General features: G+C 48.3%; 1 protein-coding gene across 1 annotated transcript in view; it reads right to left on the reverse strand.

Moving 5' to 3' along the window:
* Window positions 1-2,431: 2,431 nt before the first annotated feature.
* The window catches only part of LOC120986289 (phytanoyl-CoA 2-hydroxylase interacting protein), a 29,950-nt gene continuing 14,858 nt past the window's right edge, over window positions 2,432-17,523 (reverse strand). Inside the window, exons 4-5 of the mRNA XM_040414778.1 lie at window positions 5,526-5,643; window positions 2,432-3,624 (exon numbers count right to left, since the gene is read on the reverse strand). Coding sequence (XP_040270712.1) covers window positions 3,099-3,624; window positions 5,526-5,643 — 644 coding nt within the window. The 3' untranslated portion in view covers window positions 2,432-3,098. The remainder of the gene's footprint in view (window positions 3,625-5,525; window positions 5,644-17,523) is intronic.

Below are 17,523 nucleotides of genomic sequence, written 5' to 3' on the forward strand. Positions count from 1 at the left end.
TCGCAATACACGGGTCACCAGCCGTGTGCATTACGCATCACGGGTGCGGACCCGTTCAATTGAATGGGTCCGCAAATCCGGAGATGCGGTGCGAAAGCATGGAACGGAAGCACTACGGAGTGCTTCTGTGGTGTTCCGTTCCGTGCTTCCGTTCTGCAAAAAGATGTAACTTGTTCTATCTTTTTGCAGGACGGACGGATCGCGGACCACATTCAAGTGAATGGGTCTGCGATCCGCATGCGGTTGCCCCACGGTCGGTGCCCGTGCATTGCCCTGAAGGGAAAGATCTGCACCTGCTCTGTGTTTAGAGCCGCACCTGGTTTTGGCTCAAAATCACTGACCGAACACTGAGGCCTCGTTCACATTTCCGTGTCAGTGTCACGTCAATGAAAAAAGCGTACGTGTTTCATCCACTAAGATGTCCGTGAAGGATCCGTAGTTGGTCTGCGTGTCCGTTTTTACCATCTATGTGTCATCCATAATTCACTGACGTTGCTCAGCTGAAAATTAATTTCCAAAGAATGGGCGTGCTTGGTCCGCATCACGGATCAAAGTAGTGCACGCCCCTGTGATTTTTTTTACTGACCCGGGGTCAGTAAATAAAATACTGAAATGTGAACAGACAAAATTTAAATCAATGGGAAAAAAAAAAAAAAAGACTCAAATGCATGATCCCTTAATAAATCAGCTTAAAGGGGTTATCCGAGTTTTTAATATTGATGAACTATCATCAGGATAGGTAGTCAATATCAGATTGGTGAGGGTCCGACACCCAGCACCCCCGCCGATCAGCTGTCTCTCTTCCTGCTCTCCACTGCATGTCTATGGCAAAGCGGCAGCGGACAGGAAGAGAGAAGGAAGACTGCACGTGCGCACTGTGTGCGCGCGCCGTCTCCTCATACAGCTGATCGGCGGTGGTGCCGGGTGTCGGACCCCCGCCGATCTGATATTGATGACCTATCCTAAGGAAAAAGCCCGGACAACCTATTTCATCGTACTTTGTTTAAGTCTGACCTCTAGTGGTCAGATGTACCCCTAACCCTAGTGCGTCTGCGATCAGGGAAAATCATGCGAGTAGGTACACAATTGCAGTCAGTTTTGACTGCGATTGCGTTCCGATGTTCAGTTTTTATTGCATGGGTGCAATGCGTTTTGCACGCACATGATAAAAAACTGACTGTGGTACCTAATACAGAATGCTTACTAGAATGTGGCTTTAGGGGTTAATAAATAAAATTAACTCACCTCATCCTGTTGTTCGCGCAGCCGGCATAGTCTTCTTTCAGGACCTGCCAAAGGATTTCTATCTTCATTCAGCAGGACCTGCGCTGACATCACCAAAGGTTCTTTTACAGGTCCTGAAAGAAGAAGAAAGACGACTATGCCGGCTGAGCGAACAACAGGATGAGGCGAGTTAATTTATTTTTTATTTTTTAACCCCTCAAGCCACATTTTAGTTAGCATTCTGTATTAACAATGCTATTATTTTCCCTTATAATCATGTTATAAGGGAAAATAATACAGTAAATTGACTTATCAATTTACTTACATCATCTCCTAGCAACCATAATTATATACAGTTGTATCTGGCCCCAGTACCCTCTCCCAAATATTTCATATGGGATCATTATGGAAATTAAAACTAAATGAACCTAAAAATACTGCTTAGTAGTGAATCAAAAACTCGACAACAACTCCCATCGTTTTCAGACACTGAGTTTTAATAGAAATACAGAATTCTTCTCCATGTACTTAAACGATACATCTTCTGTCCATGATTACAATGGATTTGAAGGACCACGCAAAATCACATCAGACATAAGAGCACACGCAGTATACATGCACGAGCGAGGTGGTATGTAAAAGTACAATGATCAGAGAAGTATCACGACGACCACCTTGTATACAGCATACATAAGTACGGTCAATATTGCGTTAACGTGGTGATTTAAACAACTGTAAGACAGCAATCGATATATGGCTCAAATTCGGGGTCTCGTTCTATTATGTGGACTGTGGATCTTGGTTCCTTAATTATACAAAACCTTCCCTGAGGCATCAGCAAATTGAGTTACAACAACAGGCCCCGACACCCCACCACCGCGCTGCAGTAGCTCTGGTGGAACTATAGCTCCATCCATTGTAAAGTGGACGGAGTTGGTTACTGCAGCGATGCTCCCACTGAAGTGAATGCAGCTACGAGCTCTGTCCGCTACACAATGGATGGAGATGTGTGGTTCTGGTACCACCAGTACCCCCGAAACAGCTGATCGGCAGTGGTGCTGGGTGTCGGACCTTCACCCATGAGATCTTAGTGGCCTCTCCTGAGGAGAGGCCATCAATAGTAAAGGAGTGGGCAACCCCTTTAAAAAGAAGTAGCCTCCAACAATAAGAGCTCACCTGATTGGTTGGTTCCTATGGGATTTTTCTTTCTCAACCTATTCCAAAGGCATATTTGACCATAAACATTGCCAGTATATACAGAGCACTGCCCATGCCCTCTGATCACCCCCATTCCATGACTGGGGTATTTTTGGAAACCAATAGAGAATGGGGTCATCCATAAAAATAAATGGCGAAAACCAATGTTCTCTGCAAAACTGGATCTCATATTGTCTTATGTTATCATTAGGATATTTCTGAAGGACGCTATAAAAAAAAAGTGAAGAGGATGACCTTATCTTCTGGTCACCAAGTCATTCCAGTTCCACTTGGTGGTAGTAATGGAATGGCAAGGTGACCATGCTATATGACATGCCTAAAAAGGTTGGCAGCTCCTATGTTATCGATACCTTTCCAATAACCATCATCCCTTTTCTGAAGAAACATCTAGCTTCATCATCTAGAGCGTCTCCACCATATTGGGTTCTGGTTGGAGAAACAAGACGCCACGCTTCTCACAGTGCCCCAGTTTTAAGACCTACTGTAGGACCTTTCTTCCATTCCTCACAGCACTTAGGTCAGTATGTAGGTATAGACGAGATGTTCTGTGGGGACTGGTTTTGGAAATGAGCTAATTACACTTTCAACACCATAAGCCACACATACAAATCCCTTTAACTCGACGAATACTGAGGACAAATTAAATGTGGCCCCCCCTAGCGCCCACCAAAGATATTGCACACCTTACAGCTGGGATCCTTCTTAGCATTGGCTGTGGAAAGACTCATCAACTGATGCCCTTTGATCTCTGATAGTTGCCCCATGCCCATAGGCACAGGTTCAGTGTAGATTATCTCTAATATAAGATCTTGTGCATGCCAGTAACTTCCCTGCTCTCCCCGGGTCAGAAATGGGTTGTTTTGTGGGTCCAGGAGTGGCAAACGGGCACTGCAGAAGGCATCACCTTGAGAACCTCGAGGAGCCAGCACTAGGACTACATAGTGGTAGGCGCTGTACATGCAGTAGAAGTCGGCGAAGTACAGGTGTGTGTTTTCATTGAATAGATACCCGGCTGGAATCGTCACCCTCCATGTCCCATAGGGTGAGTCATGCGGAGGCAAGCCCGTGTTGAATTCTGTGTTGCAGCTGAAAAAGACGCCATGGAGTGTGCCACTGATTGGTGATCCATGGCTCCCGCTCTGGTCTTTTATGGATGGAAGCATTAGGCCTCCCCACTTGTCCCTGCCAAATGACACAAAAACGAGAAAAGGGTAAGATCTTTGAATGGCAAGGGTATGTTCACACGATGGATTTTGACCCTGTCCGCTGCGTATCAACGGCGGTTTCTACTGTGGTTTTTCACTGTAAAATGCTGCAGTCCTGTTCTCGGTTTAGCTCCATTGAATGAAGCTGCAACACAAGCAGGCTCTCGCCACGAACGGACATGTACATTCTTGGCGCCGTCTGCAAAATTGGTCATGAAAAACCCCATGGTCATGAAAAACCCCATCCCATGTAACCCCATGGTTACAGCCTCTCATTGAAAACCATAGGCGGTTCTTTCAGCGCAGCTTTGGTGCTATTATGGAATCTGCACAGAAACCTGTTCCAAAATTCCGTTGTGTGAACATACCCTAAAATGTTTCAACAATGACCATATACTACAATGAGCAATCCTCAAACTGTATACTAAAATGAGAAAAACCCAAATACAAAACACTGGGACCCAGGAGCTTCAAGATATGTCTTTGGGTCAGATACTAAAGGGGTTATTCCCATCAGAGAATTTACCCCCTCCAGGCCTATATTTTTAAAGGGATTTTCCAGGAGTACAATATTCATGGCTCCTGACACCCCATCCGATTAGCTGTTTGAAGGGGCCACCCCCTAGATGGAGCTTAGTCCTATTCAAGTGTATGCGTATGGGCTGCAATACCGAGTACAACCACTTTACAATGGGTGACGCTGCGCTTGGTGCGCTGTGAAAAGGCCCCAAGGGGCACCGCAGCCTCTTCAAACAGATGATCATCAGGGGGTGTGCAGAGTCGGAACCCCACTAATCAGATGATCCATTCTGAGGAAGGGCTATCAATATTGAGCTCTCAATAAAAAACTTTAAAGCAGTAAAACATAGCAAAGACTAACCAAAAAATAGTTAACAAAAAAAGTATAAATTTGGTATCACACTGACCCTCAAAATAATTTTCAATACATTATATGGTATATTAAATGGTGCTGGTAAAATTACCACTTGTCCTGCAAACCAACAGGGCCTTGTATGGCGATGGAAAAATAAAATTAGGCCTCATGCACACGACCGTTGTTTTCGTCCGCATCCGAGCCGCAGTTTTTGCGGCTCGGATGCGGACCCATTCACTTCAATGGGGCCGCAAAAGATGTGGATAGCACTCCGTGTGCTGTCCGCATCCATTGCTCTGTTCCGCAGCCCCGCAAAAAAATATAACATGTCCTATTCTTGTCCGTTTTGCGGAGAAGAATAGGCATTTCTACAATGGGCCGCACGTTCTGTAAATTGCGGAAGGCACACGGGCGGCTTCTATTTTTTGCGGATCCGCGGTTTGTGGACCGCAAAAAACGGAGCGGTCGTGTGCATGAGGCCTTAAGGTGAGGATGAAAAAACTAAAACTAAAAAGTGAAAACTGTGTCCTTAAAGGTGGTGTACCATCTCAGATATTGGGGACATATCGCTAGGACCCACACCTATACTCAGAACAGAGCCGGTAAAGTCCCGGGGATGTGGGGGGCACGCGCCGCAAATGTGCGGCCGCCCTTCGTTCATTTCAAGCCATGGGCTGGCTTGGCCATTTCCGTCAGCCCCATAGAAGTGAAGGGAGCGGTGGCGCACTTGCACGGTGTGTCTCCCATTCTTTTCAATGGGACTTCCGAAAATAGCAGAGTGGCGCGCTCCCATAGAAATTAATGGAGGGCGGTAGTGCTTGTGTGGTGCGCCCTTCGGGACTTTGCCGGCACTGTTCTAAGTATAGGTGCGGGTCCCAGAGGTGGGCTCCACACCCATCAGACATTGGGGGCAAATTCTAGCGATATGCCCCAGGTGTTTGAGACGGTACAAGGGGTTACTATAGCATCTTGGGCTCTACAAGTTTACCACTAATGTCAAGCACCTGACATGCTGGAAATATTCTGCCGTCTGGTTCCTGTAGAAGACTTGGAACGACAACATACGTCCGGCGATCCCTTCAGCTTTCTCTTGCAACTGTTTGACCTGCTCCATGGCATAATCTGTAATGAAGGTAGAAAAGTCACATGTATCCTATCTTATGGTTTGCATCTCCTGTTTAAATAGAGGACGGGTCCCTCATTCAGTATCCTCATCTCTTGGCCAGAGGGGAAAACAGCTAAACAGAGAGTCTCTTGCTCTGGAGGACCTCTTCGGTACTTACACGTCAAATGCATTGATTTGAATTGGCACTGTGCAATGCTTTATTTCCCCTGAGGGGGTGCTGCAGGGAAACTGAGCACTTTATGCTATTGTTTTCCCCACAGCATGGAACAAGTAGAGATTTTTTTTAACACTGTAGTACCCCAGAAGGGGCACTACCATTCCTTCACCCTGCTACTGTCTCTAATAACAAATAATGTCATTTGTTTATTTAATTTAAGGTCCTTTGATATTGTGCCTTAAAGGGGTTGTCTCACTTCAGGAAATCGTATTAAGCTGGTCAAGAAAGTTAATACAAGGCACTTACTAATGTATTGTGACTGTCTATATTGCCTTCTTTACTGGCTGGATTCATTTTTTCCCCATCATTATATACACTGTTTGTTTCCATGGTTACGACCACCTGCAATCCATCAGCGGTGGTCGTGCTTGCACACTATAGGAAAAAGCATCAGCATCTCTGGTGGCTGGGACCGTTGGACCGCACATAGGCTGGTGCTTTTTCCTATAGTGTGCAAGCACAGCCACCGCTAATGGATTGCAGGGTGGTCGTAACCATGGAAACGAGCAGTGTATAATATGATGGAAAAAATTAAATCCAGCAAGCAAAGGAAGCAACATGGATAATAATAATATATTAGTAAGTGGCTTGTATTAACTTTCTCTACATAATAAATGCTATTTGCTGAAGTGAGACAACCCCTTTAATAACATTGCTATATAACTAATGTATTGTTATTTCATGCACTGTGCCTGGCAGACCAGTAGGTGGCAGTGTATATGGCAGAGACAGATCTTTAGATAGAATGGAACTTACCATTCCATTCTCCCCCTTTTTGGGCTGAAGTGGGCTAGTTCTGGGCTAGTCCTTCCTACAAAGGGAGAGGTTGCAGGAAGCGATAGTCAGTCGACAGTGAAGTTGAGAATTGGAAGGAGAGCAGAGTGCAGACATGTCGCAGTGAGATGAGATCCCCCCTCCTGCAGCAGGAGTCTCTCAAGTTAAGCAGCTCATAGATCACCCTGACTCCTTACAGTTTACAGAGTATTATGAGGGGGTCAACAGCCAAAGGCATCTGTGGCAAACCCAGCCACTGTATATTGTCATTCCTGTATGTACGATGTTATTGCATATGTGTATACCACTTTAAAGAACCAAGCGTATATATGTTTTGTGTAATATGGTTCAGGTGGGCTGTAACGTTCCTATGCTGGCGGCATGAAAACCGCCAGCATTCATGCAATTGTATTTTGTTATGTGAGGGTACCCAGATAGCTAATTGTATTGTATTTGTGTATTCTGAGCGGCATTCACCTAATGATATGCCCTCAGACTTGAGCTATCTGGGAATATGTTAAATGTCTGTGTTTGCTGTGGGGGTGTGACATTGTGTGTTTGGGTGGTGATTTCTGTCCGGTTGTCCCCACATGTGTATAGGCGATTTCCCTTTGTCTTGAGAGATAATTGGATTACTCCTCGGGTGTCTCCAGGGCAGAGAGGAGGAAACCATGATGCATTGTGGGGATGTGTTGTGTCTGTGTATCCTGAGTTGCTGCATATCTGTCCTGTGTCACAGTCTTCCTTCTGGTCCCCTAGGGGCGTGTCCACCAGATGGGGACCTGCATAAATACGGGCGGGTAGCCCTCAATAAAGTGTTCCTGTTTTATACCTTCATGAAGTCTTGGCTCATGTTTGGGGGATGAAATAACTACACTCTTGGGGATTGCTATATCACAATACTCCCCTGAGTATAAGCTCTTGCAAGAGCTTGCTCCTGGTTCCTGTCTCTGGATTTAGGAGAGGTTCACCCACTGGAGCCTGGAGCCTTGTCGTAGGTCCAGGGTGGGTAGGAGACGGTGAGACCTCCACCAAGCTTCGGCGGTTCGTGGGGTCTGCAGTGCTGACGGTGTCAAGTGGAGTGCTTGGAGTCCTCTGGAAGCACTAGGAGCATCTATCGACGGAGGTACCCGGTCGGGGTGCTAGGCGTTCCGTTACAGCATCCCACTCATAGGTACCAGAACTGTCAGAAAGTCCAGTAACCAGACTGAAGCCAGAGATTAGCACAGCAGAGCAACCTGTTGCAACCTAACGGATCCCATTATAGTCTATAGGGCTTGTGTGCTCCTTTCGGCTCAGTTATGTGCCAAATCCGTCCTTTCCGTTCTCCTGCTCCTGGAGCAAAAGAACGGAAAGGCTGAACGCTGATCTGAACTCAGCCATGTAATAAAATAAATCTTATTGGAATGACATATACAGCAGAAAAGCACATAGACGACTGAGCCTGAAAAACAAGTCACGGACAATATGAGTCACAGATCCCAATCTAAGCAGTTGGCCTTTACACATCAGTGGGATACATACTGTATACAACTTCAATGTTCAATTCATTTTTAAAAGGTGTTGGGCCATGAAAAATAAATTTTTTCAAACCAGCACCTGGATCTGATTATTTTTGTAATTGCACGTAATTAAAAATTTAGAATAGCTACAGAGTTAGGCCTCATGCACACGACCGTTGTGTGCTTTGTTGCGGTCCGCAAATTGCGGATCCGCAAAACACTGATGGCGTCCGTGTGCATTCCGCAATTTGCGAAATGGCACGGACAGCCATTGATATAACTGCCTTTTCTTGTCCGCAAAACGGACAAGAATAGGACAGGTTATATTTTTTTTTGCGTAACACGGAACGGAGTAACGGATGCGGACAGCACACGGAGTGCTGTCGGCATCTTTTGCGGCCCCATTAAAGTGAATGGGTCAGCATCCAAGCCGCAAAAACTGCGGCTCAGATGCGGACCAAAACAACGGTCGTGTGCATGAGGCCTTATTCAATGAAATCTATCTGATAGCGCCACCTGCTGTTTGTTGTTTTCCTTATTTCTACATCCACCTCAATCAGTGGTCGCACGCACTCCATTTAAATCTTCAACTGCAACCAGCCAGGTCTTCTGTTAGAAGCTGTGGCAGGAAAGAACTACAGCAGCAAGGAAATGCCCCCTAAGCTGACAGCTTGAAATAAATCTAGCAGAACAATTGGAACAATGAATGGGGAGATCTCTGGATCCATGTGAGGTACAGGGTTGCTTCTAGGTTTCATGTTTAGGCCTCTTTCCCACGGGCATGTGCGCCCCGTGGTCGTGCTGCACCCCACAGTCCGTGGGGCAGCCGCAACAGATCGCGGACCCATCCACTTGAATGGGTCCGCGATCCGGCCGTTTCCGCGGAACGGAAGTACGGGGCGAAACCCCATGGAAGCACTCTGTAGTGCTTTCGTAGGGTTCCTGTCATGGCGGACAGTATCTCAGATATACAGACAACCAAATAAACAAGTGTCTAGGCGAGATGCTGGGGAATGGTCACCTCCTAGCATATCCCTGACTTCTGTCCCTACGCTGCTAAGCCCACATTCAGACCTTGATGGTAGGAATAATGTGTCCTCGTGCCTGGACTGCAAACACCCTAGAATCCCTGAGATGGTGAAAGGGGAGAAGGGGCAGAAGACACACAAACAGCCTAGACCGCAAATAACAAAAACAGAAACCAAACTTATCTGAGCTGGAACAGACAATCCTTCCTTCCTTGAATCCAAGGCCAGACTGAATTCTATAACCCGTGTGGCCCTCTGGGAGTGAAGGCAATTTAAGCCAATGACCCCACCCAGAGCACCTGAAGGAAGGCGGATCCAGCATGATTCCAAAACAAAACAAATGGTTAGACACGTGCTGCCAATCTGACAGACCTCCGCACTGTCCGAGCAGGGCATGACAGTTCCGTTCCGCACCATTCCGCATCTCCGGATTTGTGGACCCATTGAAGTGAATGGGTCCGCATCCGTGATGCGGAATGCCCACGGAACGTCGCCCGTGTATTGCGGCTCCCACACGCCCGTAGGAAAGAGGCCTTAATGTCTGATTTTCATTTTTTACATTATTAATGGGATAGCCCCTTTAATTCTGCAAAGACGTTTCTAGATTTGCTTGCAGAGTTAGCAGCTGCATGGAGATCGTGCAGCTGTGGGAGTGAAACACTGGTTGTCATTGACAGCTGGACTCCCCAAAGAGAAGCCACTGACAATTTTTTTTTACGTTCGCCGCTTTCTCCACCCCTGTACTCAGTGAGTGCTGAGTATATAGAGCAGGCAGTGGCAATTCTGATTTCTTCTCCAGTCCTAGTGATCAAGTGATCGCTGGGGACCAGATGACTGCATGAGCTGCTGGGGTCTTAGCAGACCCAGATCAGCTCAGCAGGGAGGTTGAACAGACTTGTATTCCCCTTGTAATTAGGGCCCAGTTATAGGAGAGATGAGCAATTAAAAATCTAATGTTAAATGCAATCCAAAGTCTTGTATGACCTTATGGGGGCACAAAGTGTAAAATAGAATTTAAAAAAATGCCACCGCATTACCTGGGAATGATAAATTATATCCCCTATAGCAAAACAACCACAACTAATACATAATTTAAAAAAGTATTGTACTTTCTGCAAGTAAAAAAAAAAATTGTAATAAGACAGTATTTTTTTTACATTTTTTTTTAAACATTTTCCTGGGTATAAAAGAATGCTAATAATAAAAATAGAGTAGGTATATCACCCGTAGGGGATATAGGACATAAGCGCTGGTGCACAATCAAATTCAACTAGTCCTATGAAGTTGGCACTATGCTTGGTGCCAATCTGAATAATTAGGTGATTTTGCTGCACAATTAAGTGGTATTGTGATGTTAATACCTGTTGTGGTGGGTCAGGATGTCTAATCAACGGCTGAGAGTGAGCGGACAGTGTGTAATATAAAGGTGTTAGCACTGGGGAAAAAACGGCAAGTGGGAGGTGAATACTGGCATAACTACTATCCTGGTTACCTTGGTTGTTCTTTCTCCAAGGAGTTCCTTATGTCGGTGTTCTGTTATGTTCGTTCTGTATTCTTCTTGTTGTTTCCGTGGGGATGTTGATATCCTTTCAAGTCCCGGCGTTCTTCTTGCTCTCCTATCAGCAGCAGCGCGGCCCCGGCCGGAAGCACGCGCGTCGCGAGGGAGCTTGATCCGTTCCCCGGGAAACCTCTGGCGGTGACGTCACCTGGTGCGAGTATGGTGGCCTCCGTGGGGCAAAATACTGTAACCTACGCGTTTCGGAGCCAAAGCGGGCTCCTTCGTCAGGGTTAGTCTGCCTGTTGTACTTTGGAGGGTTAAATAGCTCGTCTGGTTTCCCATGGCAACGGGTAAACACTGGTTTTAGAGTGAAAGAGGTGCCGGTTTAGTGATGGATATTCTGGGTGCGATTGGTTTCTTCATGGATTGTGTCAATAATCTATTATACATTTGTTTGTATAATTATTAATGCAATATTCATTGCTAAAATGGTGGTGAAGAACAACGGCTGCAATTTCTTTAGGTTTTTATGCAAAATTTGTAGAGCACCAACAGTATGTTATTTATTTTTTATTTTATTTTTTATATATATATATGTTTGTTGGTGGTTATTTATTAATGGAAAGCAAACAGTTCTATTTCCTGGTTTAGTCCATTAGGGGCTAGGCTGTTGCATCTAAAAATCCACTTGCTCTCGGTCCTGGACATAATTTTAATGTAGTCGCCTCCCCTCCTATCCTGCTTCACTCTTTCCATCCCCCCAAAGCAAGATCCTAAAAAATTTTTTTCCCTGGTGATATTCTGTGTAATGACGTGATAATGGGTGATTCTCTGATTTTTTATTAATGTTATTGACGTGTTCTCTTATTCTAACTCTTAGTTCTCTTTTGGTTCGCCCCACATATATTTTACCACATGGGCACTTGATGAAATAGATGACTCCCTTGGTGTGGCAGGTGATGTAATCTTTTATCGTATATTTTTCTTTTTGTGGGGTGTCTATTTGAAATATTGGTTTTACCTGGTGCCTCAGGATTTTGCAATTAGTACACAATCTGCAGGGGTAAAAACCCTTTTTTCTACATGTTTTCGGGTTTACTGTGTCATTCTTGATGGAAGGGGCTACCAAATTGGCCAAGTTTGGAGCTTTTTTGAAGATAAAGGTGGGGTTATTGGGGATCTTATTGCCAATAATTTTATCATATTTTAAAATATCCCAATATTTATATATGATTCTTTTAAAGTTTTTGACCCCTACGCTGTATGTTGTGATGATGGGGATTTTGATATCAACGTGGTTTTCAGGGTCGTTTTTTTCCTCCTTTTCTTTGACCCTAGGGTTTTTGTCTTCTAATAGGGTATGGCGGTCCAGGTCCTCCACAGTTTTGGTGATAGGGATTAATTTTTCTAGTTTGTAGCCTTTTTCTGTGAATTTAATATTTAGCATGTTCGCTTCTTCGTGGTAATTGGCATTGTTGGAGCAATTTCTACGTGCTCGTATGTATTGGCTATAGGGAATGTTATTAAGCCATATGGGTAAGTGTCACGGAACCATGAACCAGACGTACAACAAGAGATACGTAAAAATAAGAAGGCTTTATTGAGAATAAAGCTGTAAAGCAAAAGTCCAAACGGATGGTGAAACCGAGCAGAGTCTTTGCGAAGCCAGAGGTCAGGAACCAGAAGGGTAGTCAGACGAAGCCAGGATCAGGAACCAGCAGGGTAGTCAGACGAAGCCAGGATCAGGAACCAGCAGGGTAGTCAGACGAAGCCAGGATCAGGAACCAGCAGGGTAGTCAGACGAAGCCAGGATCAGGAACCAGCAGGGTAGTCAGACGAAGCCAGGATCAGGAACCAGAAGCAGCAGCAGTCTTAGAAGCATGTGAACACAAGAGGACCAAGCAAGGAACTGAAGCCACAGACCTCCTATATATATGAGCTAGGCATCCAGCTCCTCCCAGGGGAAGGAGGAGCCGCAGGGTGGAAGGCTACAAGAAACCCAGGACCCAAGATGGCCGCCAGCACATGTCAAACGAAGGAGAGCAGCAAGCAGGTAAGACCATGACAGTACCTCCCCCTCAAGGGCCCCTCCTCCGCGGAGCACAAAACGGTTTCTGAGGGAAGCGTGCGTGGAAGGCTCGGAGCAAGGCAGGAGCATGGACATCTGCGGAGGGAACCCAGGAACGCTCCTCTGGACCATAACCACGCCAATGGACCAAAAACTGCAACCGACCGCGGACCAGGCGTGAGTCCAGGATATTGCTCACCTCATATTCCTCACGATTGCCCACTTGGACCGGACGAGGCCGAGGAACCGAGGAAGTGAAACGATTACACACCAGTGGCTTCAACAGGGAGACATGAAACACGTTGGAGATCCGCATGCCAGGAGGAAGCGCAAGGGCATAGGCTACCGGGTTTACCCTGCGAAGCACTCGGAAGGGACCAACAAAGCGAGGCGCCAGCTTGGGAGTGGGCACTCGAAGGTTGAGGTTGCGGGTGGACAACCATACACGGTCTCCGACCTGGTAGGAAGGAGCAGGCGCTCGTCTGCGATCAGCCTGGAATCTCTGGCGCTGCACAGAGACCTCAAGGGACTTCTGGATCTGTACCCAAGAAGCACGTAGGACGGAAAGGTGATCCTCCACAGCCGGAATATCCTGGGGAGAGAATACCTCCGGTAACACGGCAGGTTGGAACCCATAATTGGCCATGAAGGGAGACGTCCCAGAGGAAGAGTTCACCGCCGTGTTCCTGGCAAACTCAGCCCAAGGCAGGAGGTCAACCCAATTGTCTTGGTGATCGGAGACATAGCAACGAAGGAATTGCTCCAAGGCCTGATTGGATCGTTCTGCGGCCCCATTGGACTGAGGGTGGTAGGCCGAGGAGAAGGAGAGATGAATCCCCAACTGGGAGCAAAAGGCGCGCCAGAACCTGGACACAAACTGACTCCCCCGATCCGACACAATCTCCTTAGGCAAACCGTGCAACCGGAAGACCTCCCTGGCAAAAATCGTGGCCAACTCTTGTGCAGAGGGTAACTTCTTGAGAGGAACACAGTGGCACATTTTGGAAAACCGATCCACAATCATGAGAATGACCGTATGGCCTCGGGATGCAGGGAGGTCCACAATGAAATCCATCCCCAGGTGTGACCATGGGCGCTCCCCGGTGGCTATGGGTTGCAGAAGGCCCAACGGAAGGTGCCGAGGGGACTTACTCTGGGCACAAACGGAGCATGCCGCTACATATGCGGCGATGTCGGAACGTAGGGAAGGCCACCAGAACAGACGTGAAACAGCCCAGGACAGCTGATTCTTTCCAGGATGCCCCGCGGTCTTGGAGTTATGGTAGGTTCGCAACAACCGAGTGCGCAACTCCTCAGGCACAAAACATCTGCCGTTGGGTCTCCCAGAGGGAGCACCAGATTGAGCCGCCAAAATCTGCTCACCCAGGGGAGAGGTCAGGCTGGTGCGAATGGCGGCCAGGATCTGATTCGGAGGTATGACCGAAGTCGGAATCGACTCCTCCCTGGACAGCTCGGAGTACTGCCGTGATAAGGCATCCGCCCTGATGTTCTTGGAACCGGGTAGGTAGGAGACCACGTAATTAAAACGTGACAAGAACAGAGCCCATCTGGCCTGACGTGGTGTCAATCTCTTGGCCTCAGAAAGGTAGGTCAGATTCTTGTGGTCCGTCAGGATGAGAACCGGAACCACCGAACCCTCGAGCAAGTGCCTCCATTCTTTAAGGGCCTGCACGATGGCCAATAACTCCCTGTCACCAATCTGATAGTTGCACTCCGCGGAAGACAGTTTCCGGGAGTAAAACCCACAAGGAAGCAGAGGACCCTCTGGTGTTCTACGCTGAGACAGAAGGGCGCCTACTCCCGTCTCAGACGCGTCCACCTCGAGGACAAAGGGCAACCCAGGGTTGGGATGCGACAGAATCGGAGCCGACACAAAGGCGGACTTTAGGGCCTCAAAAGCTTGGATGGCCTCGAGCGGCCAGACCTGGGAATTACTGCCCTTCCTGGTCAGATCCGTGAGAGGCTTGGCCAGCATGGAAAAGTCCCTGATGAACTTCCGATAATAATTGGCGAAGCCCAAAAAGCGCTGCAGGGAACGAAGACCACTGGGCTGGGGCCACTGTAAGACAGCCGAAACCTTCTCAGGATCCATGGAGAACCCCTCAGCGGAAATGATGTAACCTAAGAAGGTTACCTGGGATCGGTGAAATTCGCATTTCTCAAGCTTACCGAACAGCTTGTTCTCTCGTAACCGTTGCAACACTCGTCTGACATCCAGAATGTGGGCCTCCATGGATTCAGAATATACCAAGATGTCATCCAAATAGACTACCACACACTGCTGCAACAGGTCACGGAAAACATCGTTGATGAATTCCTGAAAGACTGCGGGCGCATTGCACAACCCAAAGGGCATAACCAAGGATTCGTAATGACCGGTCCTGGTGTTAAACGCGGTCTTCCACTCATCGCCCGCCTTGATCCTTACCAGGTTATATGCCGCCCTCAGGTCGAGTTTGGTAAAGACCGTGGCCCCTTTAAGGCGATCGAACAGCTCGGAAATCAAGGGTATCGGGTAAGCGTTCTTGATCGTGATGCGATTGAGACCCCTGTAATCGATGCAAGGCCTCAACTCACCGCCCTTCTTTTTCACAAAGAAAAATCCAGCCCCTGCCGGGGACGAAGATTTGCGAATGTGTCCGCGTGAAAGCGCCTCCCTCACGTACTCCTCCATGGCCTCATTCTCCGCTACCGACAGTGGATAGACTTTGCCACGAGGAGGAACGGCACCAGATTGTAACTCTATGGCACAATCGTATGGGCGGTGCGGAGGTAGGGCAACCGCGCGCACCTTATCGAATACATCCCGGTACTCCTCGTATTCAGGAGGCAACAGAGAGTCCGAGGAAGTACACAGCAACTTGACAGACCCATGGATGCAACTAGCCCCACACTGCGGTGACCACGAGAGGATCTCGACCGATCTCCAATCGAAAGTCGGATTATGCTTCTGGAGCCAGGGGTACCCCAAGACCACCGAGTAGTGTGGAGACGAAATAACCTGGAGGCAGACCGACTCTCTGTGAACGGCACCAATGGCTATCCCCACTGGAAGGGTCTCATGAGTCACGTGTGGCGGCAGAAGGGGTCTGCCGTCTATCGCCTCAAGAGCCAGTGGGGAACCTCGAGCCTGCAGAGGAATGGAATTGGCGGCAGCGAACACACTATCAATGAACAAACCACCAGCACCAGAGTCCACCAACGCCTGGGTCGTCACCGAGCCCCCGACCCAGGAGAGGACAACAGTGATCAGTGGTTTGTCAACACGGGAAACCGGGGACGAGGAGACTCCACCCAAGATCTGCCCCCGACAGGATCTCAGGGTACGAGCGTTTCCCGGACGGTTCGGACATGCCAACCGAAAATGCCCACCGAGACCACAGTACATGCATCGGCCCTCGCGTCTCCGGAGTGCCCTCTCCCCCTCGGACAGGCGAGCAAACCCCAGCTGCATGGGTTCACCCCCAGACAAGTCATCCCCAGGAGGCGTGGGAGGAGAGGGAGGCACGGGTGGGACAGCAAACGTAGGCACCAATCTGTTAGAAGACCTCCGCAGGTTCTCCTTAAAGGAAGGTCTCTCCCTGAGTCTGGTGTCAATCAAAATCAGGAAAGAAATAAGAGACTCGAGCTCAACTGGTAGGTCCTTAGCTGCAACCTCATCCTTCAAGGCATCCGAGAGACCATGAGAGAAAGCAGCGACCAGAGCCTCATTATTCCAGCCCGCCTCTGCTGCCAGGGTACGAAACTCAATGGCGTATTCAGCTACGGATCGTGAACCCTGTCTGATGGACATAAGGAGCTTCGCAGCAGAGGCAGCACGAGCCGGCACATCGAATACCTTCCGAAGAGAAGCAACAAAACCGGAAAACTCGGCAACCACCGGATTGTTGTTCTCCCATAAAGGGCTGGCCCAGGCCAAGGCCTTGTCCGAGAGCAGCGAGATCAAGAAGCCCACCTTTGATCTCTCAGTAGGAAAGGCATGTGGCAGCAACTCGAAATAAATGCCCACCTGGTTAAGGAAACCTCGGCACTGAGTTGGCTCTCCCCCAAAGCGCTGTGGAAGAGGGGCAGAACCGGTCATACCCCGAAACACCGCAGGCGCAACAACAGGTGTCGGGGTAGACTCTGGCGCAACAACCGGAGCGGCAGTAGGAGCGAGCCCAGGAGCGACAACCGACCCATCGGCAACGGGAGCGAAATGAGCCGTGCGTTCAAGCAGGGTTTGCAACGCCACAGCGAACCGACCCAACAGGTGATCCTGCTGATCAAGTCTGGCAACCAGCGTGGGTAGCGAGGATGGCCCTGTACCGTCAGAATTCATGGCTTGGTCCTAATGTCACGGAACCATGAACCAGACGTACAACAAGAGATACGTAAAAATAAGAAGGCTTTATTGAGAATAAAGCTGTAAAGCAAAAGTCCAAACGGATGGTGAAACCGAGCAGAGTCTTTGCGAAGCCAGAGGTCAGGAACCAGAAGGGTAGTCAGACGAAGCCAGGATCAGGAACCAGCAGGGTAGTCAGACGAAGCCAGGATCAGGAACCAGCAGGGTAGTCAGACGAAGCCAGGATCAGGAACCAGCAGGGTAGTCAGACGAAGCCAGGATCAGGAACCAGCAGGGTAGTCAGACGAAGCCAGGATCAGGAACCAGAAGCAGCAGCAGTCTTAGAAGCATGTGAACACAAGAGGACCAAGCAAGGAACTGAAGCCACAGACCTCCTATATATATGAGCTAGGCATCCAGCTCCTCCCAGGGGAAGGAGGAGCC

The sequence above is a fragment of the Bufo bufo genome, chromosome 1 (genome assembly GCF_905171765.1).
Source record: "Bufo bufo chromosome 1, aBufBuf1.1, whole genome shotgun sequence".
NCBI classification, from domain to species: domain Eukaryota; kingdom Metazoa; phylum Chordata; class Amphibia; order Anura; family Bufonidae; genus Bufo; species Bufo bufo.